This window comes from Atractosteus spatula, chromosome 3 (genome assembly GCF_055471065.1).
Source record: "Atractosteus spatula isolate fAtrSpa1 chromosome 3, fAtrSpa1.hap1, whole genome shotgun sequence".
Lineage (NCBI taxonomy): Eukaryota > Metazoa > Chordata > Actinopteri > Semionotiformes > Lepisosteidae > Atractosteus > Atractosteus spatula.
The window spans coordinates 28,865,166-28,882,853 of NC_142708.1; the positions used below are offsets into that span (position 1 = coordinate 28,865,166).

General features: G+C 36.1%; 2 protein-coding genes across 3 annotated transcripts; both read right to left on the reverse strand.

Moving 5' to 3' along the window:
* Positions 1 to 1,606: 1,606 nt before the first annotated feature.
* tfpil (tissue factor pathway inhibitor-like) lies at positions 1,607 to 7,682 on the reverse strand. The gene is made up of 6 exons (XM_088910351.1): positions 7,536 to 7,682; positions 6,971 to 7,159; positions 4,761 to 4,925; positions 3,596 to 3,670; positions 2,788 to 2,866; positions 1,607 to 2,161 (listed from the first exon to the last, which is right to left on the reverse strand). The coding sequence occupies exons 1-6, from the start codon at positions 7,591 to 7,593 to the stop codon at positions 2,110 to 2,112; spliced, it is 618 nt and encodes a 205-aa protein (XP_088766477.1). The 5' UTR covers positions 7,594 to 7,682; the 3' UTR covers positions 1,607 to 2,109.
* Positions 7,683 to 9,700: 2,018 nt separating this feature from the next.
* On the reverse strand, positions 9,701 to 16,963 carry LOC148837666 (protein FAM221B-like). 2 transcript variants are annotated; one of them, XM_088910350.1, is made up of 7 exons: positions 16,836 to 16,956; positions 16,494 to 16,649; positions 14,523 to 14,666; positions 13,893 to 14,003; positions 13,238 to 13,438; positions 12,334 to 12,453; positions 9,701 to 9,884 (listed from the first exon to the last, which is right to left on the reverse strand). In XM_088910350.1, exons 2-7 carry the CDS (start codon positions 16,624 to 16,626, stop codon positions 9,784 to 9,786), a joined length of 810 nt encoding a protein of 269 aa, XP_088766476.1. In that variant the 5' UTR covers positions 16,627 to 16,649; positions 16,836 to 16,956; the 3' UTR covers positions 9,701 to 9,783. The 2 variants fall into 2 exon arrangements, with proteins under 2 accessions (XP_088766476.1, XP_088766475.1); XM_088910349.1 differs by lacking the exon at positions 9,701 to 9,884 and adding an exon at positions 11,428 to 11,600 and having other exon boundaries at positions 16,836 to 16,963.
* Between the last annotated feature and the right edge of the window lie 725 nt (positions 16,964 to 17,688).

Genomic DNA, 17,688 nt, shown 5'->3' on the forward strand with positions numbered 1-17,688 from the left:
TAAGTCCGGGGCGAACGATCCAAGAGAAAATCCAAACTGGTAATCCAAGACAGAAGCAAAGTCCAAGGCCAGGAGATCCATCCAGGGGATTAAAACCATGAACCGGGTCGGGACCGGCGAAGGGAGGGGAATCAGGAACAGAAGGTTAAAAGCATAACGGAGCCAGCCGCAGCAGGACCCCGGACTCTCACGAAGCAGAAGTCAATGAGGAACCTCGGGTGACGTCTGCGTCTGGCTTTTAAGGGGGAACGGAAATCAGAAACAGGTGCAGGTAATGGGGCAGAAAAAGGAAGGGCTGGAGCGCCCTTAAGAGGAGGAGTAGCGATCGTGACACCAGCATGAAAGAAAGAGATGCCTTTGCCAGAACAAGTGTACAATAGTTACCAAAGACATACCATGATCCTCTGTAGTAAGAGGTCAATGCCATTGGAGTTAGCAGGAGGCATACATAGGTAGACAGTGTTGCAACAGTTACCAATATCACAGCTGTTTTGTGTGGCTTTATTGTTTTTAACGCGTGTGTTTTCTGTTTAATCTTTGAAGTTATGTTTTTTTGTAATTCTGCCTTCCTCTCCTTTTCTCTCCCAAAAAAGTCTCCTTTCTGTTAGTATTACACTTTCCTTTATTGTAAAAGCCTTAGCCGGAGGATAATAATATCATTATTCATACCAATAATCCATATCTGGTGAATCTAGCCATAAGGTTATGATTTTACTTTAAGTAATGCAAAGATCAATTTTAAAATGGTGTCCTTGTTTCTCTGTGTGGAATAGAATTGTAACACTGGAAGGCTGTACAACAATAGAAGTACACAAGGATGAAAAAAGGCAAACTGGTTTCAGGAGAGTCTTCATTCCATATTTGAATGTACAGTAATATCACTGGAGAAAAAAAAGCAAGAGGGTGTTTTTTCAAATTTGCTAAAATGAGAAAGAAATAGTTAGGAAATACTAAATACATTTGGAGTTAAAGTTAAGGCATCATGGGGTATTAGGAATACGACTAAGAGGGAACAGGGTAACAAAGCTGTAGTATCAGTCAAGTGTTAATAAGCCACTACATACAGTAGATAACCATTGCCTCCCCAGAGAGCAAAAAAAAATGAGATAGCTTAAATGAGATTAGTTTAAAAATAATATATTTTAACTTTAAGATGGTAATTTATAGCCAGTAAGTAGCAAACTGTATACACCGGATGCACTTGGTGCTTTGTTGTCAGTGGTGCAACAGGGATAGCAAAGAAGGCTACCACCAAAACAGCAGATGCCTCATTATTCAGATGAGGAATGAGTAATTTCTGTCCTCAAAAGCACTATTTTTCTTTTTGCTTTTGATGTGTGTTACTTCATTTAACAAGAAATCAGATATGTTACTTTTGTAGACATACTCAGTTCCTAAATGAAAGATATATGCAAAGACCTGGAAGAATCTACTCCTCAAAGCTTAGCAAACATTCGTCTGTTGTGAACTGCATAGTTCATACTTGAAGATGTGTTGCAAATAAATATTGCTTCTTGAGACCCACTTGTAAATTTGAATCCTTATCTTCAATTGCAAAAAAAGAAAGCAATCTTAAGACTCATAAATCTTCAAGAAAAGAAACAAATGAACAAAATATTTTCTTTATTTTCTTTCTATGCAGAACAAGTATAAATTATGGAAAAGAAAACTCACCCATTTCACCGAGCAGGAAGACAATTAAATGTTGAGAGATTTAAATGGGTTGGGATATACTGTAACACAAGTATTTGCATTATCTGATTCAACTAATAACTGAACCAAAAAAAGTACTGTATTACAGTACATTTATAACTGTTTCTGTTGGAGTAGTGCTTGCTTTAACCCTCCAATGTGGTTTTGTGTAACAATAAATGTGAGTGTTCATACTGTATAATGATTAATGAAGAAGCTATTAACGTCTAAACAATCAACAATGCAAGCAACACTTTTGGCAAAAAAGTAACTACAATTTAATCTAAAACTGCCTTTTAGAGGTCAGGTTAGTATTCAAATTAAAAATAGATCAAATTAAAAATATTAGCATTTACTGTAGCTAGTCACACAAATATACAGTATAAAAATCCTTTTGACTTCTGTTCCATGCTCTTTTTACGCCATCTCTACTTCTGTTGGTACAGGTTTGCGTGTTCTTTTCTTCTTCCTAGAAAGCATTGTGACATGTGTTACAGTATGTTATTGCGTTTTGAGATTCATCGTAAGATTACAGTATCACAAAAAGCATATGCATCCATCATTTGAAACTTTATTTATAAATTCATTCAATTTAATAATGAACTGAATGAATGCAACTTCCAAGACAATTGTCTGCAACTCTGTACTGTAGGTGTGCAAAGAGCCTTTATTGAAGTCCGTTAATTGCATTTTAATTTCTAATCTTTACTGTTATTCACAAGAACAATGCAGTGTAATCTGAAGTTAAAAAAACTTAATATTTTTTCAATCATTTTATTTTGATGATTGATATACTTTAGGCATGCACAAATACCAAAACCAAACTAGTAATAGTAATCAATGTTGATTACTTTCAGCCCTTTCAAAATTGCAAATGTCAGTAAGATGTATACAGACTGGCTTAAGACTTATGATGACTACATTTTGCATATAGAAAGTCAACGTTCGCAGCCATGGACAGCAGGTCTCAGCAAGTCTCAGTTTGTTTAAATGGGAAAGAGCTGTTCATTCCTCCTTGGTGATGTCAATGGACAAAATATACCTATGTTTCATATCTATTATGTCTAAACAAATAACCAATTATGTGAATCTTACCTTTGGAGAACAGTAACAACTATGAGAGAAATGAGTGCCACTGCAAAAATGACTCCACCTACAATTCCTACTGAAAGTCCTGGAAGGGTAAAAACAACAAAAAACAAATTAATCTCTAGAAGTGCTTTCCCACCTCATTATGATTTTAAACGTACTACTGTGCTCTTCTTGTACAAATGTAGTTTACAACTAAAGTCTGGTGGGATGACAGCAGTCAGGTTCAATTTGTTTCACTCGCCCTAATTCATAATTACTCGTCATTTCCTATAACAATGTACTTATGCACAATGAAAATGTTTACATCAATAGCTCAATAAGATTTTGATGTAAACTTAGTTTTTTTTTTAAGTAACACAACGTTATTCTAAAAAGCTAGCAGGTAGGTTATCACCAGGTCCTGCTTGAGTAAGGAAGATCCTCTGGTTGCTTTCAGCATTACTGGAGATGTCCTCTCTCAGAAGTCGCTTGGAGAAAGAGATATAATGCTACAAAGATCAATAAACTGGTCCTGAAAAACCAGGACACTGTGAGGCAGAGGGTCTCCACACCCGCTGAACAACTTATTAGATCCAAACCCACAATTTGAGAATATTGAGGCCCAAATCCAATCTTCAAGTGCAGAAGTTCACTTTCTTTATTGGGGACTCCATGAACAGTGTCTAAGGAACCAAAGGGATCTGCAGACCATGCTTGAAAACCCCATATAGACTAATAATACAGTTACAAGTTTTGGAAAGAAATTGCAAACAAAATGGAGCCATCTAATTTCAAGCAGAAAATATTCTATTTCCTTATGTGTAGAATTTACCTAGATTGACAGAGGTTGGTTCAGGTTCTTCAAGTTCTTCTTTCCCGCTCCCACCAGATCTTCCTGATATTAATGCTGTTAAAAAACAAGGAAGTGAACTTGTGGAATCAAGAACAGAGCAGCCACCTAGTGGAAACTCGATATAGTGATTATTGTAGATCACAAATGCTTAAAACTAGAACCCAGAATGAGAGCAAAAAAAATGTTGGGACTTTTTCCCTGATTAAAAACAGACCTATAACACAAATGTATTTTATGTGTTAGTTTTTTACAGGAGTAATAGTTTTATTTAACTGTATTCAATTTACAAACATCATGCGTTTTTCCTTAAATATTCATCTTGTCTGTAAAATGTCCCTTATGGATGGGAGGTGAATACATCACACATACTATAGCAAGGCAAGGGCAAACACTGTAATAGTGCACAATTCTTTTTCCTAGCCTTTGCTACAGAATTGATACACTAATTTAGTTGTTGTTTTGCTTTTTAAATTTAAATTTCACCCAATATAACACAGATGTATTAAAAATGCTAATATGGCACACTGTCCCATCACAAATAAGCAGATGGTCTTTTAATTATAACTCCTGTGCTCAAATGTTCACCTTTGAGTTTTGGTTTTGCACAATGGTAGTTTCTGCTATTTATTAACTTTGGTTTTCTGCTCAGAGCAATAGCCACTCCTTTCATCAACAGTGATAGCTGAAAAGTAAACCAGAATGTTGACACAACAGCCATTTTATTTAACATCCCTGAAATAAGATGAAGTGTGTAAGTAAGTTAAATAAGACTGTGTTTTAAAGACCTTACATTCCTAGGCAAGAAGGGACCTCTAATTCTACTTGAAAGATGGTAAAAAAAAGCATGTCATTTTGAACCTACAGTATATTTTGAAATGTTTTCATGTGTGTTTTAGAAACTTTCCTTATCTGTTAAATTTTACATCTTAAACGTTAAATCTAAGAAGTTTAGACTGCAGGTTTACCATGGTTGTATTTTGTATTCTTTGTTAAAAAAATAATTACACTACAAGATAAACTTTACAAAATATTCTATACAAACATTGTGATCTCCTATATACTAGTACTGCTCGGAAATATGAAAGTAATGATACATAAGATCAAGTAATGTATCAAGAAACTAATGTCATTAATTAATGCTGACCTTGGCATGTTTCTTTACACTCCTTTTTACTCTGAAATCGGTTCCCATTTCCCTGACAGCCTCCATAGAAGAAGGACTTGCAGATATTTTCTTTTGAGTCATAGTAAAACATGGGGGTCCTGCCTAAACACATTCCAGGATCCATCGGCTTTTCACAAACTGCCCCTGGGAGGAAACGAAAAAGGAAAAAAAAAGTTTTTATCTCCAAGTCTTATACCTGGTGCAAACATGAGGAGGGCATGATGTTGAGAAATACCCAGATTAGAAAAGGTAGGAAAGACAAGAGAAATATTCTAGTATTATGTTGAATTCAAAGAGAAAAATAAAACATCACATTAATACTAGAGCTGTTTTTACATTTCTGATTAATAAATTAGGTTGGAAATTAGTTAGGAAAAATAGGTTACACTGAATTTTAAAGTTAATAATTTCTGCAAAAAAAGAATGAAAGAATGTAATCTTTTACAAAGTGTCATGATTGTTTTAAATATATGTTTTATAAATATAAAAATATAAAAACAAACTTTTAATCAATGGATAAATAAAAAATTGGGTAAATCAGAAAAGCACCACAAATCTAACTTTACCAGGACATGAAAAATAAGATCTTAATATAGGCACTGATTATTTTGACTCATGTGGGTGTTTTTAAGATAAAAGTGTAGCTAGAATTGTGACAAGCACCATCACAAGATTACATTTCCATTGTTTAGTAAGGCAGCTGCTCAACACCGTCGATACCATTGGAAATCACAGTCGCACTTTAAGACCTGCCTTCAGAAAAACAATTGGAAAATAATTTTCAAAAAAGAGTGTTTTTGACGTGAAAAGCTTAAAAGGATTTGTAGAATATAGATTGTACATTGTAAAATGTAGAATGCACATTAAAAAAAATATGACACAGCAATAATTCAACACATTCTTCCTTCAATATTTCTCCTGCTACTAAGCGTGGGCATTGATCAATCAGAAAACGTTCAGGGACATTCTCAATGAGTTTCAATGAACTTTCAGGTACAGTATGTTCTCAATGAGTAAGAAAACCTTCTGTGGGCTGGTGCCAGAATGATCATCCATAGTGTGACCCTGGGTGTGACCCTTCCTCAAGCTGTAGCACATACTGTACAATAACTGGATGAGTGTTGCCTTAGATTAGGGATGGGCATGATGCTTCGTCTTTCCCTGCACTTTGTAAATCAGTGATGTCCTAGGAATCTGGTGCCTAGTAGTGACATCAGCAAGGCACGTGCCTCACCCTCATTCTGGACCCTCCTGCACTGCAGAGCTGACCAATGGGCAGACAGACCAGAGGAGCCTGTACTGCTTCATCCATATAGTCACACTGGGCGTTTGTACTGTGTACAGACACAGCTGCTGATTCCATATTGGGTGAACACATAACAATACAGTAAAAGACAATCATAACAAAAATCCATATATCCATCCATTTTCTAGCCACTTCATTCAAATACAGAGTCGCGGTGAAGCCCAAGTCTAGCTCAGCAAGCAATGGGCGTAAGTTGTGTTACACCCTGGACAGGATGCCAGTCCATTGCAGGGTGCACAGACACATGAACAAATACAAGACATGCACACACTCACACCAATTTTCCCAGAATCCAATTAACCTCACAGTACGTCTTTGGATTGTGGGAGGAACTTGGAACACCAGGTGGAAATCCACACGAGCACAGGGAGAACACATAAACTCCATGCAGATAGCACCCCAGGTCCAGAATTGAACCCAGGGCCCCATAACTGGAACCAGCAATGCAAGCCACTCTGCCACAATACCACCCATACCAAAAATAAATGTATTATATTTTAATTTATGAACTGACTTTCTCTTTAATTATCCTTATGATAAAAAACCTCCAAACCAACTGAAGTGGTGAATGTCTTTTCCTCGTTGTCTCGGTTTCAATATCAATTCTGAATTAAATATTTCTGCTTCCAAAGACCTTGGCAGAGGGATCATTTTATAATTGCATTTTCCTCAGCACATGAGAATCCTACCCATGCATTGGAAATTACTAGCCTTTCACTTAATGGAGGAACATTTTCTTGTTTTGGACAGAAGGAAGAGGTCACATGTAAAAGAGAATGGAATCATACACTTGCACACTGTTAGATTGTGTCCAGGTATTAGTCTCAAGTCAGGATAAATATACTGTACTTAAAATCACAGGCTCTTGGTAGGCTGTACTTACTTCCAGTTGGGTACAGATCTTCTTTTTCCAATGAGCAGGCTTTCATGCATTCTCTGTCTGAGTTAAAACGATTAGCATTGCCCCCTGATCCCTTGTAATAGAATGGTAAACATTTGCCAGCTGTTGGATCATAGTAAAATGTTAAATCTTGTTTATCTCCGATACCTTCCTCCTTTGGTTGAGTGCAATCTGACAAATGAGAAAAAGAAAAAAATATATATCATGTGCTTTTGACTATGAGAAATGGTACTCTAGGAATAACTTCAATAGTTTGTTCAGATCTTGGTTAGATCATGCTGGAAACTTTTTTTAATTTGTGACATGAATACATTTTGCCAAAGGTAAATCAAATTATTTCTAATTTACAGGAACTTGCATGTTCTTCCTATGAATACCTTGTACATGTAAATAAAACCATATGTATTTATATTCAATAGAATCACACATTTAATGTGTTATTTAATGTATTTTCCTTGTGAACAGAAAATGATATTACTTGCTAGAAATTTGCATGATCAAAAGTGAATTTTTAGATGAAATTGAGAACGAAAAGAATTTTACTCACTTTCAGATGAAGCTTGAACAATCACGATGAAATAAAGCACAAAGTAAAGTGTCTTCATTTTTGTTTTTGATGCAAATGCTATGGATCTTCAAGCTCTCTCTGACAAATTGTGTATGTGCTATAACTGAGCAGATGTCATTTGCTTTTACATGAGAGTCACCCTTTGAACCTGTAACTATGACTCAAGATTTTATGACAGGTGAGTTTCAGTCAGTGAAACCCTTTGATCCCATTCTCAGTCATTCACATCAATAAAATATGAAAATGAACAACTGTCCTGATAGTATCACAGCAACACATTAGAGCAAGTTAACTAATGGAGTTGTTAATATGACAAGTTTTTCACTCAACTGTTCGCTGTATTGAATCCCTGTTTTCTTACCCAGAGGACTTCCATCACCTTTCCACTGACTAAATTTTATTTAACAAGTGGTCAATTGTAGCACAAAATCTTGTAAAGTTTCTTTAAATATGTTTTGAATTAGTGTGTAATTACTGAGGCATATTTTGGAAACTTTAAGAAAGAAATCCTGAACTTTGGGACAATGTCTAACACCTTACTTTTGTTATTATATTAATAGATCTTTAAATTGTTTGGTTAATGTTCCTGACAGCTGTTTGGGGCACAGTATATATTTTTATGTACAGTAGATATTTTTCACAAGAGCCTTAACAGTATTTTGAAAGAGAACTGTGTCCTCGCATTTGATAGGCTGGATCTCTGATCCACTTACTGTATTCTACAGGTTAGGGTTAGAGCACTAACTTCAGTGTTGCAAGCTTTGACAGATTAATATTTATATTTCACATTACAGTATGTCTTTGTCTCCTGTAATAGCATTTCAGTATGGGTTGAATGCTGAAATTTTATTGTAAGGTCTCCCAATTATTTTTGTATACGTTTTAGTGAGAAGAAAGGGAGATCATTCATATACCAACAGAACTACTGTAGAGTGCATACATCAGTATCTCTGAGAAAATGATCGAATTGCTTTGCAGCAAGTTACGTGTTGCAAAGTTAATCATCTTCCTCAGTAAATCACTAGCAGATTGGTATTCAATGTTCATTGCTGTCTGTCAAGGCGGCATTTTTTCTGATTCTCTTTCATTATCACCAATTGTAACACGAGGGGAACCACTGTAGACAAATCAAGAAGGATCAAGAGGAATCCCGCAGATTCTGTTCTTCAGGCTAGATAACCTGGACTTTGCTGTTAACCTTGCATTGATGTGGAACAGAAAGTAATAATAATAATAATTGCTTACACTTATATAGCGCTTTTCTGGACACTCCACTCAAAGCGCTTTACAGGTAATGGGGACTCCCCTCCACCACCACCAATGTGCAGCATCCACCTGGATGATGTTACAGCAGCCATAGTGCGCCATAACACTCACCACACATCAGCTTTTAGTGGGGAGGAGAGCAGAGTAATGAAGACAATTCATAGATGGGGATTATTAGGAGGCCATGATTGATAAGGGCCAATGGGAAATTTGGCCAGGACACTGGGGTTACACCCCTACTCTTTTCGAGAAATGCCCTGGGATTTTTAATGACCACAGAGAGTCAGGACCTCGGTTTTACATCTCATCCAAAGGACGGCGCCTGTTTACAGTATAGTGTCCCCGTCACTACACTGGGGCATTAGGACCCACATGGGTGAGGACCCCCTGCTGGCCCCACTAACATGTTAAATGAGGTCTTGCTGGTACATTTTAAAGTTTTTACATACCATCCCTTGATTTAAATCTGATACTTTTAACCATATACCTTTTTCAATTGCTTTTCCATAATGTCTAGATTTGAACATGAAAATGATGTGTCAAACACCTATGGCCCTTCGAAACTACATTATCCAAGCCCAACACTTCCCATTGTACAGTATCTATTGTTTATGTTGGTGTTATTTGGATGCAATGCATTGTACTTGTCTATTTCCCCAGTGTTGAATTTTGTTTGAGTCTTTTTGAATTAACTTTTCAGCTTCTAAAGTATTCTCTAATGCTCCTATTTTGGTATCATCTGTGAAGGTGACTTCTAAGAAGAGACTATTCTTTAATCCCATGTGCATAATAAGATAAGATTACTTTATTGGCCCTATACAATTTCTTGTATTAGGAATTTGTCTTTTCGCATACCCCAACTTGCTTACCGAGAGACAGACATGGAGAGAAGCTTGGGGTCAGAGAGCAGGGTCAGCCATTTATAGAACTCCCCTGGAGCAGATGGGGTTAAGGGCCTTGCTCAGGGGCTCAACAGAGTAGGATTCCTCTGCCGGCCATTGGATACAAACCAGCAACCTTCCAGCCACAGGTGCAGAGTCTTAGCCACCACATCGCACCGCCCTGTAATGGGTTAATGCTGTCAAGCTATTGTGTCCTAGAAACCCAATCTGGTGTGCATTAGTATCTGGCCTCACTTTACTGTGTTTTTTTCTCACTTATAAAGTACTTTATTTTTTTACTCCAACTCGCTCTGCTTTCCCTGATAGATTATCCACATAAGTCTAGAAATCATTATTGTCAATCTTGTCCTCATTATCTGTTGTATTTCTTATTTACCACATTTTAAATTTATTTGTATTTTTTGTTGACATTCAACTCTGCCTATTGTATTTTTGTTTTCATTTTGTTTCACTTAGAGAAGGATGAAGGATAAATGTGAAAACTCACAGGTTTTGTGATTATATCATTACATGTGAGGAAAACCCATAAAATCTTCTGTGCTACTGATTGCTAAACTGATACTTCATATAAATATTATGTAATTGTTAACTTTATTATATGCTTTATCTATGCAGTTTCTATTACGATCAGAAAACGTCACAGGAAGTAGAATAAAGCCAGGGAGTTTCACATTTCAAGATCCTACATTTCCTTAAGGAGCACAAACACCACACAATAACAGATATTATATATTAAGAACTAAGGTTAATTTATAATTCACAGATATTACATTTCTTATTAATTTATTTTATGTTTTGTTTATGTTTTACTTATATCACATTACTTTGCTGTGTAACTTCATTTTACTAGAGTGTATTCACTGTGTAATTCATACAGTAAATTAAAGTCAGTAGGTTACACAACAAATTAGTTATTAAAACCAATGGTACAGTGCTAAAATTGTACACAAAACTTAGTCAATAACATTTAATTTCTTGATGAATACAGCAGTAATGCCAAATCTAGTTTGAGATGAAAGATTAGAACTTATTTCTGAAATACTGCACTCTTTTTTTAAGTGCCGTTAATAATATTTTCATGGCAGAGCCGTTAGAGTTTTGATGAGAACAATATATAGTTTATGAGCTACAGCTCATACAGTATGACGAGTAATAAACCAGTCTGGTCCAATGAACAACTCTCTTTTAAATTAAAAGTACCCTCCCAAGTCCAAAGATCAACTACAGTTTCTGTGGTATCAGTACCTATAATCAAGGCTACTGATTAATTTATGAAATAGGAGTTTCAAAAGATATCAAGCTTGTTCCTTATGTAGGCCTTGGGATAGTAGAAAGTACTATTTAAAGTCACCAGTGCTGTTTCCGGAGTACTGAGTACTCTGATAACTATATAACAACAAAAGGATTTGTATTTACACTTTAATAAATACATATCAATGTAATTACTTATTTTATTAACTTAAGTTTCATAAAATAATTTTCTAAAATACATTTTTAATGTTTTGTGGTGTTTTCTTTTTGTGTAAAAGTTTCAACAAGCCTTTTGGTGTTCATTCACAATGTTCTTTATATAGTGACATACTGTTTTCATGAAACAAAAATGACTGCCTAGTACCAGACTAACACCAGTTTCACATAAAATTATCATGTAAAAAATTTCATGAAGGATAAATAAAGATTTAAGAAGGAAAAAAAACAAGCACATGATATAAAATGGAAGTGCATGGAAGATTTAATGGAAGATGTTTGCTTAATGTCGATTGTAATTATTTCAGGATTCCAGTAATGGACTTGAAAGCTGGATCACCTTTCTCTTTTCCAGTTAAGACTGCATTTCTCAGGCCAGGCATCTCAGCAAATGGTAAATAGGCTTCACCTGTACATTTAAAATTAACACTTGGCATAATCAGGTTAATGAAACTGAAACAAAGAAAAGCATATTATAGCTCCATCTGCTGGTAATTTGACTGAGAGCATGAAACTTGTCTCATTGTGACTCATTGTACTTTTGTGGAAGTACAAATGGAATAACAATGTAGTTGAACTATTGCATAATTGTGTGGGTTATTCCTGGTTGTGCCCCTTTTTTGTCTATGCTATGAAAAATCTTTAGGCTGCCTGCGGTTTTGAGATATAGTACAATTAGGAAAGATTTCTTTCCTAAGGCCAACTTGAAAATGACGTTGAAATATTGCATTGTGATATTGAGGACAAATGAAAATGCTTATTAAATTAGGAATTCATCTGTTTTTGTCTACAATTATTCTTCTGCTCTTGAACACAATACACATAAATCTAGGTTTTACAACATGTAATGTGTTACATACTGGCCTTTACCTTTTGGATAACAGAAGCAAAGGCATTGTTTGACGTAGCCATCAAGTGAAAAAACAAGGGGTAACAAGCAGTAGCATGTACTACATGCGAATATGCAGATTTATAAGTACAGTGCTTCTGTTGCCTGGTAAGACAGCTTTCTTTGGCAATACTTGTATCCTATGATCATTAGTGTGCAGGTCAGCACACTAATATCAAAGTAAAATGTTGACTGTATGTCCATTGAGATTTGAATTGGTCTGCATTGATTCACTGTTATATTCCACTCTTACCATAAGGAAGGCCAGACGTTTTTCTGGAGTCTTCGGTATCAAAGAAAGTTTCATGTTGTTCCCAGTGCTTGTCACAGGAGGCACACAGAAAGCTGGATTCAAAGAACATACAACGGCATCCTGTAAAACGTCAAATGAAATGTGTATTTTAGAAATGCAAACATGATGTGTGAGATGAGTACTTGTTGAATAGGTCCTGTGTTCCTCAACACAGTATGCCATCCATCCATTTTCTAACCACTTCACCCAGTTTAGGTTAGGGGCTAGCACCTACCCCAACTATGCAATAGGCACAAGGCAGGTTACGACCTGGACATGATACCAGTCCATCACAGTCCATCACAGACCACAGATTCGCACACACTCACATTTGGGCCAATTTTCCCAGAAGCCTATTAACCTACCAATATGTCTTTGGATTGTGGGAGGAAACCAGAGCACCCCGAGAAAATCCACACAAACTTGGGAAGAACATGCAAACTCCACACAGAGAGCACTCTAGAATTGAACCCAGGACCCCAGTGCTATGTTGCAGCAATGCTAACAACTGTGCTCCCCTATACTGTATTGCAGCTTACACTGAAGGATGTGCATCTTAAACTGAAGGATGAGAGGTGATTCTCTGCAGTGACTCTTCTATGCAGCTGTGGTTAGACACTTTCATGCTTTTATGTGGCCTTTTTCAGTTATGTTGTTTAAGTCCCATGGCAGGAACAGGAAGGCAACCACACAATATCAGAACACCTGAACATGAAACACTGAAAGCAATTGCATTAAAAAGCCTTTACCTCAAGGTATAAGCTTGCTAATGTAAGTAACAATTTGTCACCCTCACTTAACGATAAAACTTGCCTTTAACATACAGTAGCTTTTACATTTTTGAAGCTTCTACAGAGTTTTGTACCTTTCTTCTTACACCTATGGGTGGTTGGGTCATGCTGCTCGTGAGAATGTTTGCATTGACACTCTGCCCTCCAAGCAGAGGCATCAAAGCCTGGTCGCTTCCTCAGCCAGAATTCACCCACTTCCTCTGGTCGTGATGGCATGAAGGCGAAGGCTGCACAGCGGCAGGAATGTACAGTGCATGACACCTGCACATCACCTCCTGAGAGAAGCAAGAGAAGTCTTAAGGCATTTTCGGAAAGAAGACAAATACAAGAGTGAGTACAGAACCTTTGGACCATTAGCAAAACTAGAATTTAGAATGATCCTAACATAAACTATTTCTAGATTATTCTTAAATGAAGCTTTTAGATTGCATTAAATTACATTACATAACAACATAAGCAAGGTTTCATTCTTGAAGGAAGAAAAGGCTGTATCTTCAACAAATTGTCTGCTTAGCTTATTCCAGACTCCTACAATCTCAGTTACAAAAGGACTTAGATAAGGACATGAGTACACTTCACTGTCATTTTTTGAGGGCTCTGTATTGAAAAGCTGAGCACAAATCCCATTTTTTTGTTATCTATGGTGAAAGAATAACAACACATTCAGAGAGGGAGACTTGGAGGAGTGTTTAAAGACAAACTGCTGAGCTGTGAGATACAGTAGCATACCTGTGTAGCTCTTGTGTTCATTCAGACGATGTCCACAGAAACACTTGGACTCATCTCCAACACGGAAACAGTCCCACAAATAGTCTGGACATCTCCATCCAATATAAATGCCTGTTACATCCCATAAAAGGTCATAGAAAATGTTTTTGTAGTATTACAAACTCAATATTGTAAATATTGTGCATTTGACAAAACACTGAATGAATAAAACAGGTACAGCCATTTCTACAATACTATTAATACAAAGGACATTGAAAATTATAAGGATGACTTTCAGGTGAGCAAGAGTGAAGGCTTGATGCTTGATCTTAATTTATCCTTCTGCACTCTTAGTTTTATGTAGGTTGTTTGGTTTAGGATATATTTCCAGAATCTTTTTCTTCTCAACAAAACATCTATGAAGATGGCTTTCACTATTTGTATAATGGATTATTACTTACCATAGCTCGCTTGGTCAGCTATAAAATGCTGATCTTTATCTACTTTCTGTTTTTCTCCCCCTGCATTTCTATGCTGTAAATGAAACAAGCCTCCATTCTGCATGTGTCTTTGTATTTACTTCATTCACAGATATGGTACCTGTGATGATACATACAAAGTAAGACAATTATGCAGTGTAGCATACAGTACCTGTCTGAATTGCTTTCATAGCTGCATCCGTTTCTGGGTCAAACAGTTTTTTCACACTCTCTCCAAACTGCTCTCTGTGCATTGCCTTGGCAACAGACACAATATCATTGCTTCTTGCAGGTACTATGGGTTTCACTGTATACCCTATAAATAAACAGAATGGATTTTTGCTCACTGCAGATGAAAAGAAGAATCTGAATTTAGTTTCCTTTCTGTAAATGGACACATTATAAAAAAATATATTGATCTGAAATCGGAGGATAATTCTGAAATCTGAAATATTGAATAAAGAATGACAAGTGCTCTTAAGCTTCAACACCACCAAAATCATCGGTACCTTTTTGTTTTTGCTTATGACTTCTTTAAGAATAGTCTCGAAGTATTAAACTGAATATTGTACTTTACTACTGTGCTGTATTAAAGTAAAGCAAATACTGTCTTTAAAGTTCTCTACTTTATCAAACACTTTTGTTTTGGAAATACTTCAGGTTCAGCATGTGTAGAATACGATTTACATTTGAGAGTAAGACAACGTACATATTAATCTGAGGACAGGAGGCACTTTACTATACAAAGGATTGTGGGAGTGGAACCTGTTACTCATCATTGTTTTTGTAGGCGACTGAAAAGTCTCCCCCACTATGAAACCTTTGTAAGGTACTTTATGGTTTCAAAATTTTACAAGCACTCAAAACAGGAGTTATGTTGACATGAGTTTTTGATTTTATCAGGAATTTTGATCAAGTCACCAGAGAGTGCTGGGGAACTAGATCTAGGCAGTGTCTCTGTGTTACAAAGTACCTTCCATTTTTGATGATTAAGTAGATTATGGGCACTGAGATATTCAGATGGTTTACATTTTTGTGCTGTTCTCCTGCTTCATGCTTTAACAGCTTTAAGCCTGAGTTGCTTTCATAGCTCCTTAGTTTTCATGGTTGAGTCTTTGCTTGAAATTCACTACCTGACCAAGAAATCTCACAGAAAAGGGTGTTTTTGTTATGAAATCACAAGTACCACTATAATTAATATTGTGGCTCAATAAGGTAATTTTGTGCACCTAAAGTAGTTTAATTTAGATTTGCCACACCCAAATGTCTTGAATACCTTAGTAATCATGACTTTTCAATTTTTCCTTAATATTATCTATTTGCTTCTTTCTTTGTGGGGGTGGAGGGGGTGTTTGCTTTAAATATGTGAAATCGGTTACAAGCGTGTATGTAAGAAATATTAATTGCTACTTCCAACAGATCTGAATGCAAACATTAAACAGGAAAGATCTGAGTACTTGCACTGAGCACTGTAAGTATGATGTAAACCAACAGAAAGCAGAGTTTTGAATGAAATGTCCCTCAGGGCAAGGATGGGGTACATTTGCTGGAAAGTGATTAGCTCTTAGTTCCTTTGCCCAAGATGAAATGAGTAGATTAATTGACTGAAAACTATTATCTGCAACTGCCTTTGATTGTACTAACAGTGGCCCTGACCTGGATTGTGTAGATTCTCTGTACCATAACGCCTTCCATGCTTCATTTAAGGTGCATTAGAATTGGATCTTATACCATATAAACCCCTGTATTATGTAATTTAAACTAATGCACTTTGACTGCACATAGCTTATTAAACTTCTGTGACTTTAATTACTTGTATAATGTTTTATGTTCTTGACTCCCACTGTGTAAAAGTGGGTGAATTACAATAGAACACCAAATTAATAACATAAAAACAGCAACAAAAACCAGTTATGGTAATAGTGATGATGACTGTAGATGCATACATGAGCAGTATACATACTGTAGGTACTGTAATCCACACCTAATACTGCACTTGGTATCAGGCCAGTAGTACAATAATGCCTCAGTTCCAGCTTAATCTGTACTAAGAGCTTTTTTGTGATGGTTTCAGAGATATGAGATTTATAGCCACATGTTGATTTTGATTTGAAGCCTTCAAATAATGACGCATTGTACTTACCTTTAGTAACAATGGAGGCTTTCTTCAGACACATGGTGGTTTGGTTTCCTTGGGAATAGTGTAACTTTTCTCTTTTCTTTCCTCCTGACACACTTGCACTGGCCTTTACTTCCCTGTTTCTTTCAGCAGCCATTAAGCTACTTTTCCTTTTTTTTCCTCAAACAGAAAAACACCAAAAATGTTCTTAAAAACTTTAGAATACTCTCAGAATAAAAGGAAAGTGCTTGTTCATGCCCAAGTAATGTGAGCTGTACAAGACATTACTATGCGCAAATACAGGCTGATAGCAGTGTGCTATTTCTGTCAGTCCAAATATTTTAAATCCAGAAAGTTTAATCTTACCTCCCTTGTTATCGTCAGCTGATTAGGGATATTGCTTTGATCATGAATGTTTTTCCTTAGCTGGTTTTCTGTACCCAGTGCTGTATAGTTCTGTCTGTTTACAACAATTCTTACTAGCAACAACCATTATAATGAGATGGGAGGGGTTCTGTTAGTCACACGTAAACACTCTAACCCTGAATGGCAACAAAACAATAAAAGAAAGAGGCTGTGCTTTATTGAAACTAGTGGAGGTTTAGACTCCTGTAGCTTCATGTTTCAGCACCTGTTGACAAATGTTTGCAATATTAGATTAGCAGTATCATTAATTACATTAAAAAGGGTGGCACTAACCTTGTTTGGTTTATTTCCTGCCTATGGAATAATTCCCTATTTCAGGCAAATCCCCACTTGCACAAGAACTGCCTTTTTTTCGACTAGAAAACTATATACAGTATGTCACTTCTAAATAAAAATAGGCTAAATTGTATATACTGTATATACCTCTATCCAGCATTGTGGAACAAAACCTAGTCCCCAGATTAGGCATTATTACATCACAGTTGTATACAGTAGACCTGTCAGTGCATGGATACAACAGACATATTGAATTTAATTTGCCAGGTATTAAATACCTTTAATCAGCAGCAACCTTAATCTGAATTAATAGTATGCTTTGTTTACAAGGGCTCTTCTATCTCTGCTAAAACTATAGAATATGGTTGCACACCTTACAGTTTTATATACAAATTATATTTTTTTCATTTTACACTATATGAAATTATGGCGATACTTAAGGACTCAAGGAAGTGTTTTGTTAGCTGCATTGAAATATTATGAACCATTTTAGCTGACCAATTTGTCCAACAGGACT